Source organism: Leuciscus leuciscus (assembly GCF_965113295.1).
Source record: "Leuciscus leuciscus genome assembly, chromosome: 6".
Lineage (NCBI taxonomy): Eukaryota > Metazoa > Chordata > Actinopteri > Cypriniformes > Leuciscidae > Leuciscus > Leuciscus leuciscus.
In genome coordinates, this window is record NC_138730.1 from 16,827,635 (window position 1) to 16,839,616 (window position 11,982).

At 39.4% G+C, this 11,982-nt stretch overlaps 1 protein-coding gene across 2 annotated transcripts in view; it reads left to right on the forward strand.

Annotated features, from left to right (window-relative positions):
* ak5 (adenylate kinase 5) overlaps positions 1-11,982 on the forward strand; it is a 97,596-nt gene that overhangs the window by 20,488 nt on the left and 65,126 nt on the right. For both annotated transcript variants that reach the window (XM_082174012.1, XM_082174013.1), the window contains exon 6: positions 11,177-11,368. In XM_082174012.1, the coding sequence (XP_082030138.1) occupies positions 11,177-11,368 (192 nt within the window). The remainder of the gene's footprint in view (positions 1-11,176; positions 11,369-11,982) is intronic.

Consider the following 11,982-nt stretch of genomic DNA (forward strand, 5'->3'; position numbering starts at 1 on the left):
AATAATTCCGCTTGATAAGCCTGCATAAGGGACATCGTTTGCAGACACGCTGCAGCTTGACCAGCGGCTGCATACGATTTATGAACCAGTGCTGATGTAAATTTAACTGGCTTAGAGGGAAGTGAAGGAGCCTTCAAGGAAGATGCCGTTGCTGGAGAGAGATAGCTCGCAAGCGTCTCCTCCACCTTCGGCATCTCCCCATAACCATATTCTTTATATTTATAAATGGAAGAATAGTGAGATGTTTGTGGTGTGTATACTCTGTAAGACACTGGTTTCTCCCACGATCTCGACACCTCGGTGTGGAGATCGGGGAAAAACGGAAGGCTTCTGCGCTGAGGCTGTGTACGAGATGGCAGGAAGCGTTCGTCGAGCTTACTTTTCGAACGAACGTCCTGCCTATCCTCTGGCCACTCAGTAGATAATCTCTGAACTGCTCTCGTGAGAACATCGAGCAATTCCTCAAAAGCATGAGACTGAGGTGGCGAATCCTCAGACTCAGCTTCAATACTAACAACGTCCAGCTCCTCAGAGCTGGACAATTGCAGTATTGGTGCCTCCATCGGGGGGGGAGAAACCGCAGCGCGTGCTTCCACACCCTGATGAGAGGCACTGGATCTATCAGAAGGAGGCTGAGATAAGGCAGAGCCCATCTCAACATCCACTGATAAATCCATTTGCGAACCCCAGGTCTGAGATCGACGCCGTGCCTCGGCAGCGGCGGGACCAAAGCCCTGGGGAACGTGATCGGGATTGAACCGAGCCAAGCGGGATCGGAGCGTACGCAATGGAAGCGCTTCGCAATGCACACAGTCACCACCCTCGAGTGCTGACTGGGCATGCTCCTCACCCAAACAAACAACACAAAGAGTGTGAGTACCACCTCCCGTTAAATAACGCGGGCAGGGATGGACACACACTCTAAACTGCTGCTTGCTCGCCATACTGAATATATAATATAATATAATATAATATAGACAGACAACACCAAATAACAGGGACAGATTCACACAGAGCGCAACTGAAGACTCAGAAAAGCTTTCGTTTTCTGTTTCGGGCTGGCTTTTATAGCTTCCTGGTACGTGATGTCACCCGCCTCTGACGTTCCGCCACACCATTGGACTGATTTTACATGTGCTTCAAGACGTCATCACGCAAAGCGTTCCCCATAGCGTCAATTCGACGCAACGCGAGTTCCCTTGAAAGGGAATCATTATAATTTAACTTTATAAATAAAGATATAAATTATATATATAAGATATATAAATTATAATGATTTTCTCAGTGTGAGTTTGAATTAACATGAAAATATTAAATTTATTACAGGGGAAATTGTTAGTTTTTAAGTTAAACTCAAATGGGAAAAAGATTCCATCCTTAGGATTATTGTTAAATGGATATTTTAATCAAAAATTCAAATTAAATTATTATTTATTTATTTACTCACACCCATGCTGTCCCAAACCTGAATTACTGTTATTCTTCAGTGGGACACAAATGAAGATCTTTCAAAAAAATAATGTATCCGAACAGTGTTGGACCTTTATTGTGTGGGCATTCAAAATGTCAAAATATATTCTTATATATATATATTTTTTAATCCACATAAGAAAGTCACATGTTTGGAACAACATGAGGGTAACTAATGACAAACTCATTTTTGGATTAAATATAATTTTAAGGTACAAACTGCCAAAAAGACATAACAAAATAACTTGAAACAAAATAAGAATTTAGCAATATACATTGACAACAAAAAAAAAAAAAAAAAAAAAAAAAACTTTGATCCTTATGGAATAAATATGGAGGGTGTGAGATTAGCTAGATTTAATGAAAGCATAGAATACAATGAAGCCAGATCAGAGAAGACGGAAACACATTTACCAATGCAGGAGATTATATGAATAACAATGAGTCTTTTTATTATTATTATTGTGTGTTTGTGGGATGGAGAAAGGTTTGAACAGGCTTTAGACTATGTGTTGTGCGACAGTGTGTTCGGTGACCAGGCAACCAATAACGGTGTCACCACAGCTAACCTCAGTAACTGAATTAGCTTTGACTCTCACAGAATAGAGATGAGCAGCAGCAATGAAGGGATTTAAAACCCAATTATGAGATGAGCACAGAATGAGAGGGGATCAGACCACAGCTTAAACAGGGATCATTATAGGATTACCAAATATCTACACAGTGAGCAAACCTGAGAGACACTGTCTTTCCAGCCTTTTCAAATGTCAGCTAAATATTATTCCTGTATGTCAGTCCTGGAGAAGGTAGCATGGACTTACTCAGCCATATCCATATATGTGCTGAGCATTACAAAAGAGTGACTATTCAGTAAAAAGGCTGTCATATATATCATGTTATAGGGATACTTGTAACGAGTCATCCACTGAGAGGCAGGTTGAATGAACTCATGTGCAGTGAACAAATGATGATTAGACTTAACTTGTTCATGCATAAACAGATACACCAAATTCATTTCTAAATAAAAGACATGAAAACAGGAACTGAGACAAAAATCTAACCAGACATGAAATATCCCCGCTCAAAGGGAGGATACAGCCAATTATAACAATACAGTTCTGGAGGGTGGATGAGAAGGGGGAGGTGTGGAGGTTCAGGCACATGAGGAAGAAGGGGGGTCAGGATTATAGCATGGCGGTGGACCTGGACCATGATGCAGGGAACAAGACCATGGATCCTGGAGCAGAGGCGGGCCTGGACCATGGAGGATCAGGTGGACGTGGTGAAGCTAGTGCAGATGGAGAGCACCAGGGTGGAGCCGGCAGATGACCACCTCGGCAGAGCATAAGACCGTGTTCATGTCCATGTCCAACACAGAAAGTTCATGGATGGCCTCCGATGCCATGACATGGAGACACAGAAACTTCGTAGATAGCCTCAGTGGCTGTGACACATGGCATAGTGAGTTTGTAGACAGCCTCCATACCCTCGCCTCGGGTGAAGTGTGTATCACCGGGCTAAATGCTGGGACCACCGGCCTAGACAGAGCTGAGACCACCGGACTTGAGAGTGCTGAGACCACCAGAATTAGGAGCACTGGCTCATGGGCTTTGGCGGGCATGAGACTGGCCTCCCTGGCCAGGAGCGGGCTATCCCCCAAAAAATTATTTGGGAGTCAAGGCAGGGGTTAAGGCAGGAGAAGTCTCTGGTGTGGCGGCCATGACATGATATGTTTCTGGCATGGTGGCCATGACGTGACAAGGCTCTGGTGTGATGGCCATGATGTCACCAGACTCTGTTGTGACAGCCATGATGTGACGAGGCTGCCACAAATCAATTTGAGACTAATCAGATAATCAAATGCAAAATAAACAAAGACTTGACTTGACTAGAACCATGAAATAAACTCACCAGCAGCGTTTACACAAACAAAGCTAGACAGCAGAAAATGAGAACATTAGGGCTATATATACACAGACTAATGACTTAAAGCCCCCATGTAGTCAACAATTGTATCCCTTAAAACTCATCTTTGATCACCAAAATGACATATTTAAACTTTTTTCCTTTAAAAAAAAAAAACTTAATTCCTTAAAATAGCTTGAATGTAACTCTATACCCTTGCTTAATTTAGTATACGCGGTTCTATGAATATGCAAATTAGACCCGCCTCCACTCACACCAGAATTAGAGTTGATTCCAAAATTATACTGGTGTTCAAGGACAAGCACTAAGCTGGTTCAAATCATACCTATCTGACCGCTACCATTTTGTCTATTTAAATGGAGAAAAATCGATCATAACTCCAGTAAACTATGGAGTGCCGCAGGGATCTGTATTAGGCCCTCTGTTATTTTCCATATATATGATGCCACTTGGAAATATTATAAGGAAACATGGAATTAGTTTCCATTGTTATGCTGATGACACTCAAATATATATTTCATCACGGCCGGATGAAAACGCTAAATTTTCCAAATTGACAGAGTGTGTTAAAGATATAAAAGATTGGATGACGCGTAATTTTCTTTTATTAAATCCAGACAAGACGGAGGTAATACTTATCGGTTCAAAAAACCACCCACAAAACCTCGCACAATACAACTTTAACATCATAGGATGTCCTGTTACTTTATCCTCTACAGTAAAAGACCTGGGTGTTATACTCGATTGCAACCTGTCTTTTGAAAATCATATTTCATATGTTACAAAAACAGCCTTTTTCCACCTTAGAAACATTGCTAAGCTACGTAATATGCTATCAGTTTCTGATGCAGAAAAGTTAGTTCATGCATTCATGACCTCGAGACTGGATTACTGTAATGCTTTATTAGCTGGTTGTCCTGCATCCTCAATAAACAAGCTACAGTTAGTCCAAAATGCCGCCGCTAGAGTTCTTACGAGATCAAGAAAATATGATCATATAACACAGATTTTATCATCACTGCATTGGTTACCTATAAAGTTCCGTATTAATTACAAGGTATTGCTACTGACTTATAAAGCCCTAAACGGCTTAGCTCCAGTCTATTTAACGGATCTTCTATCACCCTATAATCCATCGCGCTCTTTAAGATCACTAAATTCAAGGCTTTTGGTCATACATAGGATATCCACCAAAGGAGGGAGAGCATTTTCACATTTGGCTCCAAAACTCTGGAATAGTCTTCCTGATACTGTTCGTTGCTCAGACTCGCTCTCCCAGTTTAAAACTAGATTAAAGTCGCATCTCTTCAGCCAGGCATTCATATAATCCTACAGATCAAATCCGTCCTCTAGCTCATAAATGCCAGAGGAGAACTGGCCCCCGACTGAGCCTGGGTTCTCCCAAGGTTTTTTTTCGCCATTAGGTCACCTGATGGAGTTTTAGGACACCATTAGGTAACTTGATGGAGTTTTTCGGTTCCTTGCCACTGTTGCCTTTGGCTTGCTCAGTTGGGGATATTTTGGGGATATTTAATCTAATTTTATCAATCAATAAATTCCTCTTGAAACAAACTTTGTTGTATTATTTTAATTTAATACTGTGAAGCTGCTTTGATACAATCTGTATTGTGAAAAGCGCTATACAAATAAACTTGACTTGATCTCTGAGCTGTCCACGTCACTGTTATTAGATGTTTTTTTTTGTTTGTTTTTTTCTGTCCCAACCAGACATTTGCACTAGTGTAACACTCAGTATTTTTTATTTTATTTATAGTTTTAGTTTTTATAAAAAACACTGGTCAATGTATCATGTTTTTTATTTTGCAATTTGATTTACTCCATCATACTGTTCAAAATATCTAGGCTGATAGAGCTCAGTCTAACATTATTAGAAATTATTAAGAATTACCAATTAGCTAGCATTAGTCATTGAAGATTAGTGACATAACGGAGACATTTAATATGTATTGATCTTTTGCAAAACATTAAACTTTAATATATCAATAAAATATCAATTTGAGTTACTGCTAATTCAAGTGTGCAACTAGTGAAAAAAAAAAAATATATATATATATACCATATAGTTATTAGGAAAAAATACCATATAGTAAAATTAGGAAAAACAAAATGTGTTATAATGTGTGGAGACAAACTGTAAGAACACAATATGAAACAGGCGTTATATTTGGGCCAAATGTGTTACGAAGAGCCCTGTGCACACATACTAGTTTTATAGAAATTACAGCAACAGAATTTTTTTATTAATTATTAGTTTTGCATGATTAATTTAACATTACATATTATTTTTTACCTAGAGTAGCCCTCTACAGAGTCACATGTCCACATTCAAGAATTTCATACATGAGCTTAAACAACTCCCCTTTTACAGAAAGTTTAGATCACAACTGACAGTCATGACCTAAATGTGATTTTCATTTGCATTAGTAATAATTTTTTTATGCCTTCAGTCGCACACACACTTAAGCTCCAAGGATCTCCAGTCTTGACTCATTTTGAGTCAGACATAAACAGTTGAGTGAACTGTTAACTGGAGACTCGCTTTGACCGGATCATTGAATCAGTGAGTTGTTGACTCAAGACCAGCTGCAGTCCATTCAGTCTAATTGGTTCAGCGATTTTCAAACCAATTTTATTAGGTTCATTTAAAATAATTGCTATTAAATTTCGGTCACGGTTGGTGGCTTTAGAGAAGCTTACAACGACGGAGTAAGAATAAAAAAAAGTCTTTAATATTAATCCAAACAGAACACTCAGGAGATAAACTTGTAACACAACCACATATAAATTGACACAAACAGGAACTGAACACAATGAAAATGAAACCAAAACAGAGTATAGCTGTGACAGAATTCCCCCCTCCTGGAAGGCGCAGCCAAGGAGGTGGTTCTGGAGGTGGACGAGTGGCTGAGAAGGACGGAAGACAGGAACAGGTGCCAGCAGGAGAAGCCAAGGTGGTGATGATGATTGTAAGAGTCAGGGAGGCGAGGATGAGGAGTAGCCAGGTGGTTATCCAAAGCACAGTGAGGATGAAAGCACACGGCTGAGTCTACGGATCGAGGAGCCATGGTGGAGACTTGGCTGACAGCACCTGGTGGACGACTGATGATGATGGATTTGATGGAAGTCGAGCCCTAGGCGCAGACGGAGACGTGGAGTCAAAGTGCCAGAGGACTGAGGTGAAGCCGGTGTGACTGAGGACCAAGGCGTAGCCGGAGGGAAGGTGGAGCCAAAGGGGTGGCGAGACGGAGCGCAGCAGTAAGTCTGTGGTGCAGGCAGGCTGATATCTGACCAAGGCGATGCCGGAGGGGCGAAAGAACCCGGTGGAGCCATAAGGATGATGGTATCTGGTGGAGCCAAGATAGGGAGGTGCCATGGTGGAGCCATCGGGTCGACGGAACAAGTTGGAGTGACTGGATCAGCGGCTGGATGTGATCAGAGATTTCATGACGCTCGGCCTTCGGGGCGATGTTTGGCTCTGTCCTCCTTTTAGGCTTTGACTCATACATCGTGGCTCGCTCGAGCTCTTTGTCTACGGTTGGCTCAGGGGTTTCGTCTTTAAGGGTGGTCTGGCTGGGCTATGGGTTGCAGGCTGTGATGAATAAGCCACCATGCTGGAGAACCCAGCCAAAATACTCCTACCAACTCCTCTGTTCGGGTAGGAGTAGGAGACGCACTTCTGGTGAATCCATGCAGAGCATAACTGTGACAATTTCGTAGTGGAAATGTATTTATTCAGATCAAAATAAGAAGCAATGTTCTTATGAAATGCAGTGGAATAAAAAGTACATATGCCTTGGAATGTAGTGAAGTAAACTTAAACATTTCAGAACATAAAAATACTCTGACAAAGTACAAATACTTGAAAAATGTAAATTACTTTGCTAAAGACCACAACTGCTTGCCCTCACATTTTGGTAAATCTGTTTGACTTTCTTTCCTTTGTGAACAAACAAAAAACAAAAAAAAAACCACATTCATCTGTTTTGTCCGTACAGTGAAAGCCAATGGGGTCCAAAACAACACTGGAGACATTTTGGACTGGTTTTAGCTCATTAAATACAAATTCTACCACTGTTACTTTTTTAAACAACAACTTCCGATTTCCGACTGGCAGACAGAACATTTGTAGACTTACTTTTAGGGTGAGACACAAGCCATAGAGACTTATTCTTTTGGACAGCAGAGTTTTTCGGTTGACTTAGTTTGTTGTTTTAGTGGCCTTTACTGTCAAATTAATAAAATACTATGTGCTCATAATGGTTTTCATTCTTTTCAGCACTAAAGGGTCTTTGCTAATATAGCGTTACAAGCTCGAGGTTGTTTCAACAAGCTGTTTTCTGAGTGCAGTTGGCATGTAGCACAGAGTTTTAACTGAGGGCGAAATACTAACGCTCTGCACTGACAGGAATTAGCAAGATCTCAGCTCTGTTTACTTAAAGGGCCAGTTCAAAAAAAATAATTCTGTCATGTTGTCCCAGATCTCTGTGAAATTCATACATGTTTGGAACGACATGAGGGTGAGTAAATATTGAATTTTCATGTTTGGGGGGAATTATTCTTTACAATAGTTGGATCTAACAATAGGTGAAATTTACAGAAGCATGATAATGATTGACTGGAATGAATGAGGTGGTAAAAACAAATGGAAACTAGAAGATAAAACAGAACACTATTAATAGATTTTGAAGATTAGCAAAAAGGTAAATCCGCAGAGAGACAAGTGAGAAGAGTGGGACGGGAGCATTTCTCAGAGGGTTATGATCACAGGTAGATTGGCAGTCTGTCTTGTGTATTAGCCTACGCATCGGGAGGTATAATTGACGGGGGCTCTGAGGGTTCTTCTAGGTGTAATACCCTTTAAAACAAAACGTCAGACATTTTCTAACAACCCTAAGGGACCGCGCCTTTTTATCTTCACTTCACGGCGTCCCACGAGACCATATCCAGCTTCTTTTGATTTAGCTTGCTCTGCTTTATGAATTGATTCAGGATGAAACATATGTGCTTCAAAGGAATCCAGAACATCTGACCTTCTATATACAGTTTGTATAAAGACCTTTTGTATAAAGAGTTCACATGCTCAATGACACAAATGTGACAGGTGACCTAGAAATAGTGCAGAATATCAAATATATCTTAAATATTTTATAAGCCATACAAAACACTCGTTAAAAAAAATCTTTTTTTTTTTTTTTTTTTGTGTGTTCATTTCCACATTTGAATTGTATCATTCTTAGCTTTGGTTGCATGGAAAAGAACAGCCCAGATATTCTGCTAACCAGGTCCCATGGAAGCAACCCACAAAACACATAGTTTACCTGAAAAACCAACATAGCTGTCTTTTAGCATAGCAAATTTTTAACGTATCATAATTTAGATTATAATTATTTCACTAAGTGTAAAGTTTTTTTATTTAAAAAATCAACAACGACTGACCAATTTTCCCACCTTAGTTATCAAATCAGTTGTCCTTTTACTGATGATGTGACCTCCGGTATATCCAGATATGTCCGTTTTTAAAGATAAGTTTGGAGTGAATGGCAGGAACATATTCTAGTTTAAATGGCAAAATATATATTTCAATGTTTTAGCTTTCATTGACATTTTGCCTGCCATGCTTCTGCTGAGATAATCATCATGCTTTTCTTTTTTTGTGACAGGCTTTAAAGGCATTTATGAACTGACATTTGTAGTCTTTTTTCCCCCTCCAGTGACTATTTAAGTACACATTCCCAAAAGGCTTCCCATCAGACAACTGGTTAAGGAGTATGGCAGTGCATTTCATCAAATATCTTCCTTTTGAGGTCATCATTTTGTTAAGACTTATTGCACATAAACTGCTGTCAGTTTGGCACATAGACAAAAGATAAAGTCCAAGGTTTTAGTTAAAGCATTCAGTGTATTGTTTTTTAAAAATATATTCCCAGTCTTCAATTAGTTGAATGACAAGCAGAGAAACCCTCAATTAACGTTAAAAAAATATTTAACGCAATTAACGCAGCATCCGTTTTTTTGTGTCATCCTTTGGCTAGCATTACATTATATGATCACGCTCTTATTCATGCAAATGCTTTTAAACCATTAAAGTGCGACAAAACAAAAGAGAACGCATGGCTGTGAATGTCCTGACGCACAAGCACAGAAAGACACGCGCCAGTATCGTGCGCACAGACAGTGCGCCAGAATCGAGTTCTCTTTTGTGCTTGAATGACCAAAAACACACACAATTATGCCAAAATGTCAGTTTTTTCGAGTATCATCATAAGAGCAGACTTAAATGAACGTATGAGTTGTGAGAAAATATGACGCGTGTGAGATCCTGTATAGTAGCTGTATTAGTATCAGTGATACTGGCCTTCATTAATGTGGAGATTAACTGTGAATTTATTACATTATAAAATGTATGTATGTGTATGTGTATATATATATATATAAACATTGCCATTGTTTAAACGGCTGATATGTGGATATGTATATTGAACATCAGTTGTGTTATCAACTGTATAAAGGGATGGTTTGGAGTAAAATCAATCTAGGGTCCTTTGCACCATGACCACGAGCCAAACACCCCCCCAGAAGCCTTTTTTCCCTTGGTTGAACATTATTAAAGTTAGAGCTTATTTAGAGATATCAGCCGAATGGCTTAGTGCAGGCGCTAATGGATCCTAGGCTGTAAATTACCCCACTAATAATGCCCAGAATGGTACCAAGCTTCTACAGTAGTTTATTTAAATAACACTTGCCTGACGGCTCATGCTACCGCTAACCCGGACGTCGACGTCACTTCCGTGGTTTGGGAAAAGCACGTAAAAGTCCTGACAGAAAGCGATGCATAAGGATGTAGTGTAACGACGGCCAATTCCAGGAATGCACTAATATTTTGTTGGTAGTACCAGTTTGCAACAATTATTAGTTAACACTAAGTTGTTAACACTTCGGAAAAAATAATAATTCGTCGTTACACTACATCCTTATGCATCGCTGTCTGCCAGGACTTTTACGTGCTTTTTCCAAACCTTTTTCCAAAGTGACGTCGACGTCCGGGTTAGTGGTAGCATTAGCCATCAGGCAAGTGTTATTTAAATAAACTCCTGATGTACTTACAAACTTTCCAATGCCTCGTTTTATGAGTACAGAACCTATTTGTACTACTGTGGAAGTTTGGTACCATTCTGGGCATTATTAGTGGGGTAATTTATGAGATACAGCCTAGGATCCATTAGCGCCTGCACTAAGTCATTCGGCTGATCTCTAAATAAGCTCTAACTTTAATAATGTTTGACCAAGGGAAAAAAGGCTTCTGGGGGGGTGTTTGGCTCGAGGTCATGGTGCAAAGGACCCTGGGTTGATTTTACTCCGAATCATCCCTTTAACTGTGTCAGTAACCATAACAACCGACACTTGTTTTTTTAATTTCTCTACCAGATTTATTTTCAACTGAACAATATTGTTGTGCACAATAAAGCCTTCAATGTAAAATAAGACTGTGAGATTTCTGTAAAGCCTCAGTCATACAAAATACTGAGCATTTCCTGTGGTTTCATGTGTGAACGTTACGACTAAGACACCTGATGTGGCTTATGCTTGTTTGCCTCTCATGCGTTAGACGTATGAAAGCAGAGTGGCACTTAATAGCTTCACAGATCACCACAGCCAGTCACTTTGAACTTGACTGCCAGAAGGTCAATGAGCCCATATCAACTTAAACTGAGACATTGCTGGTTAGGAGACACTCACCTCCTTTGTTCTGTCTCTGTAGATCTGTACTCCAGACCTGGTGGTGTTTCTATCCTGCTCTAACCAGCGTCTGAAGGAGCGTCTGGAGAAGCGTGAGGAGCAGCAGGGTCGCCCAGATGACAACCCTAAAGCTATCGATCGACGCTTGACTAATTTCAAACAGAATGCCATCCCCCTGGTCAAATACTTCCAAGAAAAAGGCCTCATCATCACAGTAAGGAATATTTTTGGTATATAACTCGAAAGTTAGTAAGTCTCAAATGGGATACTTGGAATTGGATAGGACTTCATAATCAAGTAATATGTTGACAGAATTTAAGGGTTCCCTTGAGAAAAAGAAGTACAATTTAGCATACTTTTAAAAAGAGTACTCATTACAGAAATAATATACTTTAAAAGATTATACTCCAGTGCAAACTGAGCGTAATATTTTAGTACACATATTAAATGACAATACATTATAGTTTAAAGTCACATTTAATTCAGTTAATTTAAAAGTGTAGCCTACTGTGAATGTACTGACAAGCAATTATGCAAACTAAAATAAATTTCAATGCCATTTCTATGAGAACTTGTATGCCATGTATTTAAATTTGTAATGACACATTTGTAATGATGTTGCAATTTAGTACATTTAAAATATATTAACTTTACATCTAATATCAAACAACACACTACAGTTAAAATTATCAAGTACTTTACATGTGCTTGTCAACACATCAAAATAAGTGTACTTCTTTATAGCATGACAAAAGATTAATAAAACATTATGATTTAAAATGTTTTAAAAAATAAAGTAAAACTTTAATTTGACTTTTGAAAAGTGCA